The sequence below is a fragment of the Pecten maximus genome, chromosome 10 (genome assembly GCF_902652985.1).
Source record: "Pecten maximus chromosome 10, xPecMax1.1, whole genome shotgun sequence".
Taxonomy (NCBI): Eukaryota; Metazoa; Mollusca; class Bivalvia; order Pectinida; family Pectinidae; genus Pecten; species Pecten maximus.
This window is the reverse complement of record NC_047024.1, coordinates 30876375-30897433: the sequence shown is the minus strand read 5'-3', so window position 1 is coordinate 30897433 and position 21059 is coordinate 30876375. Positions and strand designations below refer to the sequence as shown.

General features: G+C 36.2%; 1 protein-coding gene across 1 annotated transcript in view; it reads left to right on the top strand.

Moving 5' to 3' along the window:
• The window catches only part of LOC117335538 (twitchin-like), a 187286-nt gene that overhangs the window by 155388 nt on the left and 10839 nt on the right, over positions 1 to 21059 (top strand). Inside the window, 27 exon segments of the mRNA XM_033895608.1 lie at positions 163 to 274; positions 660 to 832; positions 1293 to 1481; positions 1951 to 2040; positions 2387 to 2559; positions 3126 to 3255; positions 3602 to 3904; positions 4396 to 4507; positions 4858 to 5030; positions 5293 to 5577; positions 5949 to 6114; positions 6465 to 6619; positions 6878 to 6937; positions 7731 to 7824; positions 8167 to 8370; positions 8925 to 9066; positions 9271 to 9470; positions 9956 to 10108; positions 11569 to 11614; positions 12164 to 12241; positions 13333 to 13435; positions 13572 to 13689; positions 13817 to 13989; positions 14288 to 14342; positions 14660 to 14801; positions 14966 to 15146; positions 17100 to 17324. Of these exon segments, the coding sequence (XP_033751499.1) occupies positions 163 to 274; positions 660 to 832; positions 1293 to 1481; positions 1951 to 2040; positions 2387 to 2559; positions 3126 to 3255; positions 3602 to 3904; positions 4396 to 4507; positions 4858 to 5030; positions 5293 to 5577; positions 5949 to 6114; positions 6465 to 6619; positions 6878 to 6937; positions 7731 to 7824; positions 8167 to 8370; positions 8925 to 9066; positions 9271 to 9470; positions 9956 to 10108; positions 11569 to 11614; positions 12164 to 12241; positions 13333 to 13435; positions 13572 to 13689; positions 13817 to 13989; positions 14288 to 14342; positions 14660 to 14801; positions 14966 to 15146; positions 17100 to 17324 (4035 nt within the window).

Genomic DNA, 21059 nt, shown 5'->3' with positions numbered 1-21059 from the left:
CACCGTTGATACATAAAGTCATGTTTAGTTAATATTCAGTTTAAAAATCGGCAGTTATGTAAAAAAAAAAAACCCACAAGAGTTCTGAGAAAACAACTCTCTTTTGATGACACAGCGACATCATTGTGGACACATTTTAAAGATCTGTTTGTATGTTTCCAGTTGGATCACCTGCTGAATTCACCAAGAAGCTGTACAATGAGAAGGCACCTCTGGGAGGGGAAGTCACCTTCTCCATCCAGACACACGGCAAGCCGTTGCCTGAAGTCAGCTGGTATGTTAACTCAAATTAATTCCATCATTTTTATTTTCTTACAAGGTCATTTGAAAATTTTCATTTTCTTCAAATTCTTTTAATTTTTTAGCTGAAACAAAGTTTGCATTTTGAAAACACCACATGATCTTATAGCTTTAAGAAGTCATACGATGAAATTTAGGAAGAAGTAAATGTGTTCAAAGGTAATAGATACTGTATATATTTAATATTCAAATTGGCCATAAGTTGATACGACAAGATATATTACATTATAAAAAAAGGCTAAATTATATTGTATTATCTGAGAAAATCAGCAAGATGTTAAGATTTTATATTAGGGTTTATACTTTTGTTTAATATAATACTTGTGTACGATTTTGATATAAACTGATCTTTTGTTTAGGTATAAGAATGGTGTCCCTATTGGTAACACCAGCCGCACCAAGCTCACACAGAAGGATGATGTCTTCATGTTCACACTTTCTGATGTTGGAGAAAGCGATGCTGGAGAAATCCGATGTGAAATTTCAAATAACACAGGACGTGAAGCCTGTTCCTGCCAGCTCGCTGTCATGTGTAAGTTATATATATCAATAAAACATGGTACTGTGCTGTACAACAACTTTTGTATTATGTACATATTTCTTGGTCATCAAACATCAAAGTCTGTGCTTTTGTAGGGTTCCAAAAAATTCTGTCTAGCACTCAAGTCAATAACAGGAGTTTCACCCCTGGGATAAAAGTTTTAACGTTTCTCCAGGCTACAGCAGACATAGATAATAACTTCTAATAATATAATCTACCTATATGTCTAATTCCTCCTTCTAATTGTTGATAGTCTTTGTATTTTCTAAGATATGCAACTTTGTTTCATGGGCTGTGTCTGTGCAATCATATACATGTATTTGTGTCTTGATAAAAGAATAGATTGCCTAGGAAGATTTACTATGTTACTTTGTCTGTACTGATGGTATACCTGGTATTACATCATTGAACAGAAATTTATGTTATGCATATATGTGACATGTGTTTTCAGCTCCTCCCAAAATGGAGAAATCACTACCAGACAAACAGGTGGAACTTGGAGACCAGTTCAAGCTTAAGATTCCATACAGCGGAACTGGACCATTTGAGATCAATGTTTTGAAAGATGGACGTGAATTGAAAGAAGATGGCCGTGTGAAGATCACAGAGTTTGATGACTATGTTGTGTTAGTTCTTAAAGGTAGGCATTGTTTTAACCTTCAATTGTTAATACTAACGAGGCAGGATTGCCATGAAATGCCAGTCTTGGTAAAGTGATAAGGTAGGGCTGCTCCATATAGTACTGATCATGAAATAGAATTGAAAGGCAATTTCTTTTCAATTTATTGACCAAACCAAATATGATCTATTTACTGAAGATGGTCCATGACAATCAATGCCTCTATCACTCTCTATGGTAGTGTGGTGTACAATATGTGTCCTGTCATTACCATAGCCTACAATTTAACCCACATATATTATTTTCTGTTCAATAAAATCCACAATGAAAGCTTTATTATTTTCCTGAAATAAGCCCAACCCTTTACAAGTTAAATATCAATAACGGTAGTTGAAAACAGCTGGGATGGGCCTACAAGCTGCATTTGCAATTATGTCATTGGTCATGGGTAGAATGCCAGAATGTAATATTTAAATGTGTTGTGTATCAGAATCTGTGGAGGATGACACAGGATCATACCAGGTTAAGGTGTCTAACCCAAGTGGAGCTGCAAGTACAAGCTTCAAGCTGGGAGTTGTCAGTAAGTAGTCTTCATTATGTTTAAGAATGATGATCTAGGGTGCATAAATTTGTATGTATAAAGAAAATATTTAATTGTTTTGATATAGTTATAAGTTTATCTGATAGACAAACATGATCTATTCCTGTTCTGATCAGTACAGTTAGATGGATATGATGTATTTTCGTGACAGGCTCAAGTGTACTTGTAATGCTGCTGTGAAATAGATTTTGAATTTGGTGTTAAAACTCATTTTTAGATAATAGTGTTCAATTGATATAATTGAGAATGTAAAGTCCATGCCTATATTTAGTGTTTTATCATTTTCATCTTCACTACTTTACAAGTCATTCTTTTCACATTTCAGGTGCCCCTGGATCCCCAACTGGACCCTTGGCAGTGTCAGACATAACAAAGAACACATGCAGTCTTTCCTGGAAGCCCCCAAGGGAACTTGGCGGAGGAAAATTATCACACTATGTGGTGGAGAGACAGGAGATGGGCAAACCCTACTGGGTCACTGTATCCTCTCGTTGTAAGGTAAGGGAGATAACCGTACTGGGTCACTGTATCCTCGTGCTGTAAGGTAAGGGAGATAACCGTACTGGGTCACTGTATCCTCTCGCTGTAAGGTTAGGGAGATAACCCTACCGGGTCACTGTATCATCTCGCTGTAAGATAAGGGAGATAACCGTACTGGGTCACTGTATCCTCTCGCTGTAAGGTAAGGGAGATAACCCCACTGGGTCCACTCTCTGTAAGGTAAGAGAGATAACCCTACTGGGTCACTGTATCCTCTCGCTGTAAGGTAAGGGAGATAACCCCACTGGGTCCACTCTCTGTAAGGTAAGGGAGATAACCCTACTGGGTAATTGTGTCTTCTTGCTGTAAGGTAAGGGAGATAACCCTACTGGGTCACTGTATCCTCTCGCTGTAAGGTAAGGGAGATAACCCTACTGGGTAATTGTGTCTTCTTGCTGTAAGGTAAGGGAGATAACCCTACTGGGTCACTGGGTCACCTGTTGTTGTATAATATCATGATGATCCATTCTTATTATATTTTCTGAGTCTTGTTAATTGATAAATGTATTTGTTTGTGTGTTCAGGATACTAAACAAGATGTTCAAGGACTGTTTGAGAACAACCAGTACTTGTTCAGAGTGTCAGCAGTCAATGAGTTTGGACAGTCTGAACCTCTCAAAGCTGAAAATCCCATCATTGCTAAGATGCAGTTTGGTATGTAACAAATAATACATTATGTTTTGATCAATATTCATATAAAAATCAAAATGCCGAAACTGACCCATACATGAAAATTTCATATTTATCAGAATTTGTTTTCTTGAACAATACAAGTTAATGATACGGTTGTGTTTCCCCTGGAGTGGAACATACATATATAATTAGTAATAAGATTAACTATAAAGTATAGTTTTGCTAGATTCACAATTCTGTCCCTTGGGTATTTGTATTAAAAAAAACTGTAGGTTATCTCATGTTTCTCACTTCTGCATGACTGAATGAAAATTTCAAAAATTGAAATCCTGTGTCTCACCTGTATTTACCTGTCCTACCTGTACAGATGCCCCAGGATCACCAGGCGTACCTGAGGTCACTCAGGTTGGTGGAGACTTTGCCAGTCTGTCCTGGGATAAACCCCACTCTGATGGTGGTGGTCGTATCCTTGGATATTGGGTAGATAAGAAAGAACACCGCACGGACAACTGGACTCGAGTCAACAGTCAGATCTGTCCCACCAACATGTTTAACGTATCCAACCTTATTGAGGACAAGCAATATGAATTCCGTGTGTTCGCTGAGAATGAGGCTGGCTTGAGTAAGCCTTCAATGGCATCTACTAGTGTAAAGATCAAGGATCCTGATGGTAAGTGAAGCATACATGTGTACAAGGTTGTGAACAAATCATATCAAATTGTCATTCAACGAAAGTATATAATATTATCTTTAAACTTGTCATGTGCAGAATTATTCTTTGGGGAAAAAAGTGGAAAACAGAAACAAACTACCCCCATGATCTATAAGGATTGTACAAGACACAAGATAATATCACCTCTCAATGCTGTAAAGTGGAAGAAGATATGCACAACAGTTTGGAGAAATTTCACTCTGAGAATTGTTTTACCAATACCAACAGTCCTATAGCAAATTTCACTCTGAGAATTGTTATACCAAATCAACAGTCCTATAGCAAATTTCACTCTGAGAATTGTTATACGAATACCAACAGTCCTATAGCAACCTGTCATGTTATAAAGCAGTGTTTGGTGTCCAGACTAATAATGTAAGTCCAAAGTTGGTTGAGTGTGAGAGTTTTGCTGTCAATAGACAATACACAATTTGTTAATGTTTCCACAGCGGCTGTATTACCAGAATTTGTCCATCCTCTGAGGAAAAGTCAGTGTGTTGCTGGAAAGACGGCCAGATTTGAAGTTGAGGTTACTGGCACTCCTAAACCAGAAGTTACTTGGTAAGTCAGATGTAAGGGGATCCTTGGTATCTACTGTACATAAGCGGATCCTTGGTATCTACTGTACATATGTGTATATGGGACGATATGGATGAAAGGTCAATATTCAAACACAATTTACATGAAAAGAAAGTTTAAGTGTCCTGACTACTGAATTATGAACATGAAGTGAATTTGGTTGGTAAATTTTTAGTTTTATGGAAAGATTATTATCTGTAGATATGAAGACAAGTGTTATGATACGGTTACGTGTTTGTGGACATGAATTTCAAAATGGAGACAGGTAATATTTGTATGAATGCATGAGCATATTTGTGAATGGAAATTGAATTTGCTGTTTATATTTGCAGGTTTAAGGGAAGCCGTGAGATCTATGAAAGTGACAAGTATGAAATCACAAACGATGGAAACATCTACTCATTGGCCATCAGGGATGTGTTTGGAGAGGATCAGGATGAATATTCTGCTCGTGCTATAAACAAAGGAGGTTCACGCAGCTCCAGAGCTGACCTGGAAATTAGATGTATGCATTAATTTAACTAATAGTATTTTACTTATGTTATTTCAGTTTTCATTAAATATCAACATAAACTTAAGCAATCACTAAAAAAAAGAAGCAAAATTATTTTTTACTGAATGTTATTTTAGAGTGTTCAATCTTCTTTATCAAAATTTTGAATTGTGTCAAATTTGGAAGTTGTATATCTCTTGAAACAAGAAACCAAAACCACATTTTAAATCAAAACAGTATCAACTTAACAATGGTTTCTCTGTTTAATCTACAGCTCCACCCAAGGTCAATGTGCCAGCTAGGTTTAGAGATGTCAGTACATTTGAGAAGGGAGAGCCAGTTGTTCTAAAGATTCCATTTACTGGTAACCCAAAACCATCTGTACGGTGGGTACGTGACGGTCAGGATGTACGAGGTAAAGACTACACACAGGAGGTAGGGGAGAGACATGCTGTCCTCACTATCAACCACGCCACTAAGGAACACGACGGACCCTTCAGGATCGTCCTTGAAAATGACCTTGGCTCTGATGAGGCTGTAATTAAAATACAAGTTAATGGTATGTATACAGTCATTCTACATGCAGTATGCTTAAGAACTGTTAGTATTACACTATTGCTTGAAGGTTCTCTAGTTAATTTTAGATAATAACCCAATGAAACATGATACATGTAATAGTATAGACTGCAAGTTGGAGATTTGTGAATACCTAGATAATATATTGCAGGCTAGTTTATGCAAAATCCTTAGTTAATTTATGAAATTTCGGACAATGATTTTTTGTCTCACTGAAGATTTATAGAAGATGATCCAAATTTTACTTTGAGTTTACTGACAATTCTAATTCTAATTCTAGTGACATGAAATGAAACAATTATGTATAATTAATGTTATATAGATCTTTACTTGATGAATTGTCTTACTTCATAGATCGCCCTGATCCTCCACGCTTCCCTGTTGTGGAAAATATCCGTGAGGATTCTGTTGTGTTGTCATGGAAACCTCCAATGAACGATGGTGGCAGCTTTATCACTGGTTACGTTATCGAGAAGTGTGAACCTCCAGCACAGCACTGGGTCCGCATAGCAAGTACCAGGTACAGTTTCTTTGTAGAGTTGTCTGCCCTTGTGTTACACTACTCATTTATCTCCCTATTGGCCCCCTTTGCTCAGCCCTTAAAATGTCCAACTTGTGCTTCGCCACATATGCATATGATATCGTAATTATCTATGCCACAGTTTTCAGACTAAAACTTGTTTGATAAAAACTGCATTTCTCAATCAATGTTACACCAGGCTCACTTAGCATTTTGTATTATGTACATGTATAGTGTTGCCCAGTTCTATACTTTATGACCTTTATTGTGTGGGTCATATCAAATTAACACAAAGTGCTATATTTAAGAAACATTTAATGAAATGATGTCTATGTGTTGAATCTTTACAGAATGGCATTCCATAATGTGACGAGCCTTCAGAGTAACAAGGAGTACCAGTTCCGCGTGGCTGCTGAGAATCTGTACGGACTCAGTGAACCCTGTGAGCCTACAGCTACGATTAAAACTGATGATATTGAGTCTAAAAAGAAGAAACAAATGGAAGGTAATGACATAACTACATACAGGGGAATCAGTATTGGGTCATTGCTGGTTAATGGTAATTTTTAGAAATTAAATTAATTTTCTTGAATCTTGATATTAGTTCCTACAGGTCCCTCGCAGACCTTACATGCTAATGTGTTATGCAGGATCAAGTGTGAGAACTTGGTGTTGTTGTCAGTCCACCCTGACTAAAGAGGGTATATATGTATCAAATATACCCGGGCTATGTACAGTTAGTAATTCTAGCTTCACTTTACAGATGAGTTTGGTAGAAAGATCAGAGGGAAAGGACCAAAGATTGCTGACTACGACAGATTTTGTAAGTATATGCCTGTGTGATCTAGCTATAACTTATTGTTGTATCTGTAACTGTCTGCTTCCACGGCCATCTGTAGTACATGCAGATCTACATCCCGAACTACAAAACTTATCAGAAGGATATCTAAATAACACCCATCGATCTTATCGACTACTTTTTTCTGATAATCATATTAATTTTTGCAGTTATTTTATTGTAAATCTATGCAAACTAGTGAGGTGTCCTAGTTATATTAAATATTATTTATGGTAAACTGATGGAATACTCATAAAGCATGTGTACGAATGAATTTAAAGAGTGAAAACGGGAAGATTAATGAGTGAAAGCTCTCCTGTGAGAGGACACGGATTGTAACTTTTCCCTCAAAAAAAAAGAAATTGTTGTTGTAGAGGCCAGAAACAAATAGAGTGCAGTATACAAAATATTCAATATACAATCAACATGTACACTCATTCTGACCAGTTCAAAAATAATTTACAATTTTTAAAGAAGGACATCTCTTTGTGATTAGCTGTTTTAACTTCTGATCAAGACAGTAATATCAAATGAAATCCATCAATTTTTTGGGAATTTATGTTTAAAAATATTTATTTTTGAGCTGTTACAGTGGGGTTGACATATTAAGGAAATGAAAGCTGTAAATTATTTTTAAAAAAGTACTTTACATACATTAAGGAAATGAAGCATGATGATTTGTGGATGTACCATAGAATGCTATGTAAAGTTTGATGACATATGTTGTAGATTAACTAAGTGTGCACATGGTCATTAGACAATTTGACTTTGTTTTTAGATGAAGATTTATGGAAGAAATATGTGCCCCAGCCTGTCACCGTAAAACAGGACAACATATATGATTACTATGATATCCTGGAGGAGCTGGGAAGGTAGGTGTATTGTTATCAAATATATCCTACAGTTTCAAAACATTTTCTTGAGGGGTAGCTTTATACAAATAAAAAAAGACGGTTTTGTTAGTCATTCTATAGCAGATTGGTATACCAACATAGTCATTCAAACACACTGTCATATTGGTCGTTAAGTTATCTTTTGTTGTTTAATTCTATTCAGTTGACTTTGTTTCTGTTTGGTGAAATTGTAGAAAGGAGGGTTCTTTAATCTTAATAGTTGTACACTACAAACAACTGTTTCTTTTTTTTTTAATTGGAGATCAATTAAACAATAATTGGTTTAGAAAATTTCACATGCATTTTATATCCCTTTGACAGCGGAGCATTTGGTGTTGTCCATCGATGTGTCGAGAAGAAGACCGGACGTGTATTTGTGGCCAAGTTCATCAACACTCCTTATCCCCTTGACAAGGCTACTGTTCGTAATGAAATTAACATCATGAACCAGACCCACCACCCCAAACTCCTCACTCTCCACGACGCTTTCGAGGACAAATATGAGATGATTCTTGTCCTGGAATTGTGAGTTTGAAATCTGTTTATGCCATATTAGCAATTTTGTTCTTAAACTTGCATGAGTTTCATTTCTGTAAAAAGTGAAAGGATGGAAGTAGAATATATTGAAATCAGATTCTCAGTCTTCTGTTTGTCTTCTGTCTGTTTACAGAATCTCTGAATTCCTCAAAATCTCTGAATTCCTCAATGCACAAGTAGCTCTCAAACTTTTTTATAGTGCTATTTTATAGGAGTTATGCCCCTTTAGCAAAATTCTTAGCAAAGTGTTGCAAACTTTACTCCATTTTTTTGATAAATTCATATATATAATAACCATGTCTGGATGTTGTCCACATATTTATCAGGCTTTTGTGTGGTTGGTTTCTAAGCACATATTCTTGCTTCAGTATATAATTTTTTTCTGAATTAAACCAGTCCTTATTGCGACTTATATCAAACTTCATGGATAGTGTTATTACTTAAGATCATTTTCTTGTCCCTTGTTTAAGAGAAAGAGTATATCAACCAGTGATACAATTTCTGAGCTGCTCTGTATATCACATTACTTGTACCTATTACAGCCTTGCCGGAGGTGAGCTGTTTGACAGGATTGCCGCTGATGACTACAAGATGAACGAGGCTGAAGTTATTAACTATATACGACAAGTGTGTGACGGCCTACGACACATGCATGAGAACAGCATCGTCCATCTTGACATTAAGGTATCAAATTCTGCTTCACCTTTATATAAAGCAAAAGTACCAAATGCAAAATGTTTCTTAATACCTTGTAATATTTCTTTTTCAATAAGCTACTTTCCATTTGTTCAGAGTTTTTATAATGAAAGAAATTTACAATAAATGTGATTTTGTTATGTCTAAAAAGGTTGAGAAATTGAAATAATGTTTGCAATCTCCTATCTACAGCCAGAGAATGTTATGTGTGAGACAAAGAAGAGCACAGGGGTGAAGATCATCGACTTCGGTCTCGCCACCAAACTCAACCCTGATGAGAAGGTGAAGGTCACTACAGCCACCGCTGAGTTTGCTGCCCCTGAGATTGTAGACCGGGAACACGTAGGATTCTACACTGACATGTGGGCTGTCGGAGTGCTGGCATACGTCCTGTAAGCTAATAGCTCAAATAGACTCATTCATTTCAGTAGATATCAGAGGGATTACTGAAAAAAGTTTTAAAATGAATATTGGGTGTAACTTGATTAAAGATCCAGGATTCCTCTGCTAAATGCGATACACCAATTTCTGGGGTTAGAATTTCCCAATGTTTTCAAACAGACTCATTCATTTAAGTAAATATTAGAGGGATTACTGAAAAAAAGTTTTTGAAAATGAATATTGGGTGTAACTTGATGTAAACCTTTGATTAGAATTAAATGGTATATAAAATCAAAATAAATTTTGATTAATTATGAACTTGCTTTTTGGATTTTGGATTTGTTTTGAATTAAAAGATAAATTCCGTCTGCTTATCTTATATTAGAATACAAGATTGTATAGGCATATCTTATAACTGTTGTTGGCAGTCTTTGTAGTCAGATTTAGAATTGTATAGTATCTGTATCTGAAAAGTAACTCTTTCATCTTTGTCTAGGCTGAGTGGGTTATCTCCCTTCGCTGGTGAAGATGACCTGGAGACGTTACAGAATGTGTCAATGTGTGATTGGGAGTTTGCTGAGGAGGCATTCTCTTCAATCTCACCTGAGGCAAAGGACTTCATTAGGAAACTCCTCATCAAACAACCTACGTATGTATCGACCACAGACAATAAATTGTAAAGAAATCTCAGTATATGTTACTGTGTTGATAGTAACTATATTTTTACAATTTTCATATACTGGGGCTGTGGTAGTAGGGGATATACTTTGTTAATATTACTATGTTTTTTTACAATAGTTATGTCCCCCAAACAAAGTTTCTTATTTCTTCCACTTTCTTCCGCCGCGGAGGTTTCCGACACTTTTCTCAGAAACTACAGGGCAGATCATCATCAAACTTCACAGACATACTCGTTAGTGTATGGGGGTGTGCAACCAGGTGTTTTTTTCGCTATCGGACATCCAAGATGGCCGCCAGAGCCCACTTCCTGTTTTTAGATTTCGGTCTCCGATTTCAGTGAAAATTGGTGTATATGGGTTTTTAGGGATGCCGAATAACATGGTAACATTTCCGAAAAGATTTGTTGCCATGGTAATGGAATGGTGGCCTGTGGTTGGTCGAAATTTAGATATTGTCCGATTTTGATGAAATTTGGTAAGTAGGTACATCATGGGACACCAGTCACTCCTGTAACCTCACTTTCCCATTTTAACAAAATGGCCGCCATTTCCTGGCCTCTGATTAGTCCAAATTTACACATTGTCCGATTTTAATAAAATTTGGTATGTAGGTACATCTTGGGACACCGGTCACTCTCGTCAACTCACTTTCACTTTTTAACAAAATGGCCGCCATTTCCTGGCATCTTATTGGTCTAAATTTACATATTGTCTGATTTTGATGAAATTGGTTATGTTGGTACTTCATGGGACACCAGTGACAATCTTAACCTAACTTTCACTTTTTAACAAAATGGCCGCCATTTCCTGGCCTCTGATTGGTCTAAATTTACATATTGTCTGATTTTGATGAAATTGGTTATGTTGGTACTTCATGGGACACCAGTGACAATCTTAACCTAACTTTCACTTTTTAACAAAATGGCCGCCATTTCCTGGCCTCTGATTGGTCTAAATTTACATATTGTCTGATTTTGATCAAATTTTGTATGATGGTATATCATGGGTCACCGGTCACTCTCGTTACCTCACTTTCATATTTTAACAAAATGGCCGCCATTTCCTGGCCTCTGATTGGTCCAAATTTACATATTGTCAGATTTTGATGAAAATTGGTATGTAGGGGTATTATGGGACTGCAAAATCAACTGAATGGTGTTCGCTACTATAACAACCATACGGAAGCTTCTGATTGGTCGAAATTTAGATGTTGTTCGATTTTAATTAAATTTGGTATATAGGGATATTGAGGGATGCCGAACGTAATGGTATGACTGCGGGGGTGTTTGGGGGACTTCTGTAATGGTTTCCCATTACAATTAGTACTTGTTATATACTGGGGCTGTGGTAGTATTGGATAAATTTACATTTAAAAGGAGCATGAAATGGATACCCTTTACGATATTATTGAAATCTGTTCTGTCCTCAGGAGGAGAATGACTGTACATGAGTGTCTGGATCATGCCTGGCTCAAGGTGAGTGCTATAGACTATCATCTACCTATATTTTTCTACTATTGTTTTAATGTAATCAATGTTGTAATTTTATGTATAACATTTGTCCTTGGGTACTAGCCAGAGTTTCCTCTGACCCTGAGGGTCTATACAGACGGAAAATAACACTGATATGGGACTAAATGGGGGTTTTGGGGTAAATAGATATCTCGTTTATCCATATATGTAAGGTAGGTGTTATGTCACACCCAATTTTATTGTTGTTTGCACCAAAATCTTAGCGACACCCTTTGGTATCGGAGAATTCGACATTTTCATATAGTTAAGTGCGCTCTAGCTGGCCCTACACCAGACATGGTGTAAGGGCCAGAGGAAACTCGGGCTACTTGGGTACCTATATTGAGTCCTAAATCTGTAACAGATTACCTACTAGTCAATCTACATTGAAATATTTGACTCCATGATATATTCAGGATATTAATTGCTAAAAATACCTAATCTTATGCAGTAAAGTGATAATTACTATAATGTTAACACGTTTTCATTCTTTCAATCTTCATTGTTTTTCAGGGAGACCTGAGTGATCGCCAGACCAGGATTCCATCAAGTCGCTATGATAAGATCAGAGCCAGAATTGCTCAACGCTATGTAAGTGATCTGCATGTTAACAACATTTATAGCTATCCTATTGACTAGATAGTTTATAATATTTAAGGAATGAAATCTAGTTATTGCCTTTGTTTTTAATACCTTTTGTTTCCTCCCCCGAGTGTTTTATCAAAAATAGTTCCATTTTCAGATATCATTTGATAATTTGTACATATGTACTTTCATTAGAATGTATACTATATCATCATTGCATGTTTTCATTCATTTCATTCCTGCATGTATTAATTTATTGACAGTGAGAAATATTCATGAATCCAACGCTGATTGATTTTAATGTTGACCATGACTTGTGTAGATTTTTGTGTGTTTTTTATAGACTTTAGTTAAATACTGATATTAACCCAATTCTCCATTGTTACTGATGTGTGTTATCTAAAGACTTACAAACTGGTACATATAACATGATTGTAACATTGATTTCTGTTTATGTGGTCCAGGACACTTACAGCCGAGACCTGTGGAGTGAACTTCGACCTCTGTTTCCCCCATCCATCAATGTAGGATTCTGTCCAATCATTTCCTTCCTCACATGCATGTATTTAACATTCACCCAATACATGGCATGTTTTGAACAGTTGCATGCTTTCTCCACTGGTAAGGAAAAGAATATAATTCCATGACATGAAACCATTAAAAACAGGACAGTCACCATTATGATGGTAAACATGTATTTAATACTCTAGTGTTGGATTCCAATGCTGGCAGAATGAATCCTTAAAAGGTGTCTTTGTACAATTGTGAACTAAACTGTTTCCTAATCTTTAAAGAACTGAACTATTGGTCAAGTTTATAAAAGAAATAACACTGTATAGAAATAAAAAATCAAATATAAGGTTTGTAAAGGGAGACAATTCGAAGATAAGTATCGGAGAGAAAAAAGACAAATCTTTTTCTTTCTTTTTTTTATCATACTTATGACCTGTAATGAAAAGTAATCTTGGCCTGTCTGACAATGACATATTTTGGATTGTAGGATGAATTGTTTTATTATTTTGAAAAGAAACCATAATTATTTAAATGACATGTAAATGTTGGAATGCAATGTGACATAGTAAACTAACTGTTGACAGGCTGATTGGCCAGCCCCTATGCCTGCTATTGGCCGCATTGCCAACTACAGCTCATTGAGGAAACACAGGCCAAAGGAGTACAACATCTTTGATGCTTACTTTGGTGAGTAAATCTGCTTTAATATTATTTTAATGCTATAATAGGATACATTGTTACCTTGGAAACATGCTCTTCTTGTTTCCTGGAGTGTGAGTTAATTAGTGAGAAAAGATATCAATGTGTGTTTAATTGTTTTCAGACCGCAAGGAGGCCATCCCCAAATTTATTCGTCGCCCGAGGAATGTGGTTGTTGGAGAGAACCAGTCAGCAAGATTTGACACTAAGGTCATCGCAGCGTCTCCGCCTATCATCACCTGGTCAGTACAAAATTTCATCAGGCTCTCGTATAAAAAAAAATTATTTAAAAAAACATAAGTACATATGAAATTTGCCATACCTGAGTTTGTACAAGGGCCCTAACATTGTTCCGTTTATTTGCTGCAGGCATTTCAATGACCTTCAGCTGACCCAGAGTGTCAAGTACATGCAGAAATACCTAGGTAATGAATATCAGCTCAAGGTTAGCCGTTGTAAGGGAGAAGACAAGGGAGAGTATACTGTGATTGCACAAAACTCCTTCGGACGTCGCGAGGAGAAGGCCAGTCTGTCTGTGGAATGTAAGCTCTATAATTATACTAAAGGAATATATATAATCCTTGAGGAAATCCTTTCAATTTTACATGATAAACAAACCCTTTTATCTTTAATTCTCTCTAGAAAATTGTTGAAAATGATCTATTGTTCTTAGTTCCCAGGACTTACCATGTCACTAAAGCAAATAATTTCTAACTTTGATCCTAAAGCCAATGTAAAATAGATTTGTGGTGTCAGCAGATGTGAAATGAAAATATAATTAGCACTTCCTAGATATCCTCTATGTAAAAATAAGACATCGTATACATGGTTTGATTTCAGCCATGCCCTCAATACTACCATTGACTCCCAGCAGGAGTACTACCCCGATGAGAAGGTGTGTATATATACCTGGTACATGTGGCTTGAACATCTCATTATATGTACAGCATTAAGTTTTGCAGGTTTACCAAAATTTAAAATAAAAAATGATTTTTTCACTGAGAGTATAAATTGGACCATAAGTTAATTTCCTTAATTACTTAATTGTTTTTCAAGGCATCTATTTATTCAGCTTTATTTTATCCTTGAAATGGATTCCTTCTACATTCAAAATAATACGAAATGCATTCAGGCTTAAGTCAATTTGGCATCTTGTAGACAATTATAGAATATTGATTGTCTTCGTACTGAAATATTAAAAATGCACCACAGGATGTCGCGAGCGATGTCTGAGCCTCCAGAGCCACCAAAGGATGAACCACCCAAATTCAGTTTCGACCTTCGACCTCGTCTCATCCAGTCAGGAGGTGATTTCAAACTGATCTGTTGTGTGCAGGCTCAGCCACAGCCCAAGGTCAGTAGGGTCAATGTCACTATTTAAAATCTTGTTTTTTATAAGTTCCTTAAACTTTAGAAAATAGATAATGGTGGTTAAGTTTGTAAAGAATCTTTATTTTAAAGAATTACATCAGGAGGAATATGATGTGAAGATACTTCATGTTGCATTTTGATTTACAGGTGACCTGGTACAAGAATGGGGTTGCTTTAGTGAAAGATCGCCATTATTCAATTTTCTACTCCACTGGAGTAGCCTCCCTTGAAGTGCTGTCTGCCCGTGTAGACGACACAGGACGCTACACCTGTGAGGCTATCAATGATCTAGGAAAGGTCGAGACAAGCTCCAAGGTCACAGTGGAAGGTTAGTGTTACTGAATAGTATCAAGTTCCTTATATAATGTCTTGCTATGTTACACATATATCATCATTCGGTTACTTTATTGTAACCTCTTCGATTTGGCTTTTAAATTCGGGGAATTTCTTACCCCCAATTCATTATATCATATTTTGTGTATTTATTTCTTATGTAGATGATATGCTTGGGATCGCCCAAGCTCGGGGGTCGCCCCATCTGAAACAGTCTTAGCAGAACTGCCTGCTTTTTAGCTACCAACTGCTTACTCTGTGGCTTGAGGTCGCTCAAGCTAGGTTTCTCTCCTCTCTATTAGTCATAGCTAGCTAAGCTATGATCGCTCTAGCTTGGGGGTTGCATGCCCCTATAGTATAATTAGTATCTTAATTGTTTAGGTGTATCTTTTGAGTAGCGAGTAAAAATTTATTATGTAATATTGTTAGTTGATGTTATTTAGTTGTAAGAATGAGCAGCCCCTAAGAATGCCAAAACCTTTAGATAATATTTAATATGAGCCTGAACAAGTTTTTGGTTCCATTCAATAAATTTTTGACTTTCATACTGTTTTGGTGTGTTGTGTATAAAATGATATTTTGTTTACTAAATAGTTGTTTGTACACAACATTTAAAAACCCCGTCACAGTCTTCATGTTAGTAAATATCTATTTCTAACCTCGCGCCTTTGATCACGTGATGTTCTTGACCAATGGAAATACGTCAGGGGATAGCGCCACCTGCATTCATTTTCAAGCAGCGTGATTATTTGTAGCAGCAGTGTTTTATTCATCATCCACCATCCGCCCCACCTCCACCTTTGATAATTTGCAGTTTTCTTTACTGTGGTTTGTGTATAATTGTTTATATTATATTATAATTACCTTTTAATATTTATATACTGTTGTTTTGTTTTGATTGCCTGTACTTTTCATGTGTATATGTTGTTTTTATTATATGTGTTTACTTATAATATTTATATTTATTACATGTCTTTTTTACTTGTTTCGGGCTCATTTGTTTAGGGGTAAGTAAGGCCTCATGGTGAGACAACACCTGGCAAGCTGGTCTGAGCATTGGATAAACCTACCTCCCTGATTCAGGTTGGGGCAGCCGGCTCGCAGCACCTTTTTGTACATCTGTGTTGGTTAATTATAAGCTTTATTTTGTTACAATGCAAGCTGTCACATTTTTATTTTTATTTTGGGCTGCTCTTCTTAGTAAGGAATAGTTAGAGGATATCACTCACAGTAATGAATTTATCACGCCGTGATATTAGCGCTTTTAAATTCGGGGAATTTCTTACCCCCAATTCATTATATCATATTTTGTGTATTTATTTCTTATGTAGATGATATGCTTGGGATCGCCCAAGCTCGGGGGTCGCCCCATCTGAAACAGTCTTAGCAGAACTGCCTGCTTTTTAGCTACCAACTGCTTACTCTGTGGCTTGAGGTCGCTCAAGCTAGGTTTCTCTCCTCTCTATTAGTCATAGCTAGCTAAGCTATGATCGCTCTAGCTTGGGGGTTGCATGCCCCTATAGTATAATTAGTATCTTAATTGTTTAGGTGTATCTTTTGAGTAGCGAGTAAAAATTTATTATGTAATATTGTTAGTTGATGTTATTTAGTTGTAAGAATGAGCAGCCCCTAAGAATGCCAAAACCTTTAGATAATATTTAATATGAGCCTGAACAAGTTTTTGGTTCCATTCAATAAATTTTTGACTTTCATACTGTTTTGGTGTGTTGTGTATAAATCAGAGATATACATGTATTATGATACAAGTCATATTTATAATGTTATGTAATTATACTATGGCACTAGGATTTATGTTACATATATAATACTACATAATTGTCCTTTATCATAATTTGAGTCATAATGATGTATGTTACATATTTGTAGTATATTATGTCATAAAGATTTTATAATATGGTATCTAGATAATGCTGTTGATTTTTTGCAGACCTAGCTTGCCATGAAGATACCACCAAGGGCTCCACTCTAACTTCATCCACCTCTCGGATGGTGAGGCGGACAGCTGGGGGTCACGGTACAGAGGAGTCAAGTAGCTACTACAGCGAAAGCTCCTCTTCTAATGTGACCTCGACCTCAAGGTCATCCCGGCGCGTCATCGAGGAAGTGTCTGAGGATTCCAGCTCATACTCATCCAAACGCAGTGAGAGAATGAGTAAGCTAGACTGATCTCCTATATAGACTTTAATTGTATAAGGTGCACCTCCAAGTTCTTCGTAAGGAGTTGTGACTTTCTTCTATTTACTGCTTCATATACATTATGTGTCATACTCCACCATTTGTGGAGCAAAAGAATGTGTAAGCTTGCTTTTTTTCTTTTTTTCTTTTTTTTTTTTAAATTTCTGTTTGCTTCATATAATAATATTAGAATATTTTATATATCATCTCCTAAACGGTGTAGGAGATGGAGAACGCTTGGTTTTCTGTGCCTTGTAATGATCTGTAATATTTTAATTTATATATATGCTCCTCTGAAAGGAATGAGAGAAGAAATAAGCTTGGATATCTTTGCCTTCTATTTATTAATATTTGTACATCATACTCCTGCACTTGGAGTGAGAGAAAAAGTTGCTTTTACCTCGTAAATATTGTAACATCATTCGTTGGTGTCATCTTCTTGATTTTAAATTTGACTAATGGTGCAACATTTAAGCAGGTGAAAAGTTAATAAATTAACAACAAAAAATATTATTTGATGTTTGATTTTCACGATTTACACATTTACCACACACCTAAACAGTACACATGCAAAGCTTGATTTTCACCCTAATGGATGCAAATATTGCACTTGTGATACGTATAAGTTCAGCACATCCCTATGATTACTGTGAAATATGCATATGCAGTAAGCTAGCTTAGTACTATAATCCCAATTATGTAGATTAATCAATTAACCTCATATGTACTGTATGTAGATATAGACTACATGTATATAAATGTACACACATGCACTGCTCACTGACTGTATATTGCTATATAGACTTGTGTATAGAGCTCACTTGGTCATGTGTGTATACTAATTTACCATATTTATTCTCAAATAAGTCCTTAAAGATTTAGTTATGAAGCTTAAAGAGGGGTTATTTGTGAACAATATTTTGGTTACTGTTTTAAAATTGAAGAATCTGTAAAATCTAAGAAGACTTATTTGTGGAAAAATATGGTAATTTTTTCTCCTTGGGGAGAGGTATAGCAGAGGTGATTAAAACTCATTAATGTCATCTATGAAATTTTTTGTCAAGAATTTTTATCACCTTTGATCAAATTTCAAAGGTGAGATTAAATTTCTTGTCTACCTTTATGACAAAAAGTGAACAAAAAATGCATAAAGACACTAACAATTCCTATTATTGGAATTGACAATCATGATTTGGCTTGTGACATCAGAGTCCTTTCACTTCTGATTTGTGATAATGCAATAGTGATTTAGATCCATGGGTCAGATACAGTTTTCCAGTGCCATAGATGTACACACATCCAGTTTCCTTTGTACACATGTAGATTGTAGATGTAGTTATTTGTCGTGATAGAGATGAAAAGAAATTGGTAGAAACAAAGGATGTAATACACAGGTGAGGAGAGATTGATGAAATTTTGAGAGGCCTGAAAAATATTTCAAGGTCAAAAGTTCCAGAAAGGGTAAGTGATTGTCAAAAGTGACACAGTGTGTCTTGTCAGGATGTCTGAAGATTGGCACTGAAGACAAAGAAGATATACAGCCTACATCAAGGTTAGGGAAAGATTGGAGGAATGATAGGTTACATGTAAGGGTCAAATCTAAAGGTCAGGGGAGCTAGAGCAAGGACAGAGGTCAGGGGTGAATCTGTTTGGTGAGGTGTTAAACAGTAAAACAGTGTACATATAATATAAATGTACATCTGAATACATTTACATAGAATTTTGAAATTTCCTGTTTTTCATGTGCATTGTGAATTAATTGGACTAGAACATAGACATTATTATCAACATTATCATTGGTTAGCTTCAATATACTCCTCGGTTAGAGAGATTCAAACTTCTCTTTACATGTAGCTTGATCAATTGAGTATAAGATTATAGTAAGGCACAGGTGCTAGTTAAAAAACAGAGTTCAGTGTTCTCTTCTCTTTTGTTGGCATCATAAACATTCTAATCAAATTTGCTGGTAGTGAATTTCTAATTCCGTCTTTAAATATGATTCAAAATCACCATAATGTCATCCCTGATAATCACATGCAATCATTTTGATACATAAACTCTCGACAGTAAACTCTCGAGAAATATTTTAGGAATAATATGAAACTGATTTCTTATTCTTTTGGTACATGAATTTCATTGGCATGTCTATTTTGTCTAAATGTAGGCAACTATGTAGTCTCCAACAAATAATGACCGATGACAAAAGATGGAAAATATTACCTATGAGGAAGAAAACAATTGATACATATACCTCTACAGATAATGATAACCAATAATTTCTTAAAAGTAAAAGGAAATCATAAGTGTATGAATTAACATTTACGGGAAATGATGTCCACAAAGTGCCTAATGGATGATACTATATTTATGTTGTACAATGTACCATAATAATGATTTCACAGTACATATAGCTATCCAATAGGGGATGATTATATAAACTGGTACTTCAGGTAGCCATGCCAACAAGCTTAATTTTTAATAGGAACTCAAAGTTGCCTATCATATATAATATAGTAATGTAGCGGAACTGGACTGGGTCGATCAATTGGTAGAGCATTCGTCTAGTGTTCGGAGGGTCCCAGGTTCGAACCTCAGTCTGGCTGCTACATTTTCTCCTTCTCCTGTTAGAGTAGGACCAACAATGTAAACACACCTATAGGTCTATATAGTTTGTAGCATGAACAATCCTATAGTAAACTTTAGCACAGCTACAAGAACATGGAACACATTGTTCTCCACCTGTAGAACATAGAACACCAACCATTTGTAGTAAACCTTTATGAGTACTAGCAGGAACAAAGAACACCCATCGTGCCTAATATGTAGGATCAGCAACAATGCATGACTATTGTATTGGAAGAATAAATGAATTCCTGTAAGGGACCAGACCACACAGCACTGCTTCTTTAGGGCCTGGAGCACTGGACGAAGAACACACTGTGCCTCAGAACTTTGTCGGACTAAGAACCCTGACCAGTAGTAATGGTACCATTGCTATGACGACTTGAAAAGTCAGGCCTAGAACAACAGATACCCTGTTGTATAAGACCTATACCATGTGCCATCCTATATAGTCTATAGGAGAGCAGGAATATGGATCACATAATTCTTCACCTGTAAGAGTCTTCCATGCTTGAGTAAAAGCTTTAGAAGCACTTGTTGGAGCAGATACAGAATATTGGTTCCACCAGTACTATGAAATCCAAGAAGAAAGATCAAGAGGATTTGGTGGCCAGGAGTTTGTCTGTAGGACCATGGATCAAGTTTATCTACTCCCCTGGTACTTGGTTTATTGAACCAAGAACACAGTCTAATAATGGTATTGGTACCATTAGAGGCCAGAAACGAGGACCAAAAACTAGTACCCCAGACTTCGACTGTAGGACCAGGAATGTAATGTATACAACTTTGTAGAGTATGTGATCATCCAGAGTTCATCCCATTAATACCTGTCATCACAGCCTCCATTACCTGCCTAACCAGCGTTTGTTTAAAATGATTTTGTTGAACTGGTAAATGTACCAACCGGTAGCCTTCTAGATATATTTGGGGATCAGCAGTTTGAATCCCAAATCTAGCATTCTTTATTTTCCCTCTCAATTACAAATTCATATTTGACCTATCAAATGTATGCTGAATGTAACAATCCACTTAACTACTACTAACTTCACACAGCTTGCCACTAGACCCAACACCATACCCAAAAGTACAG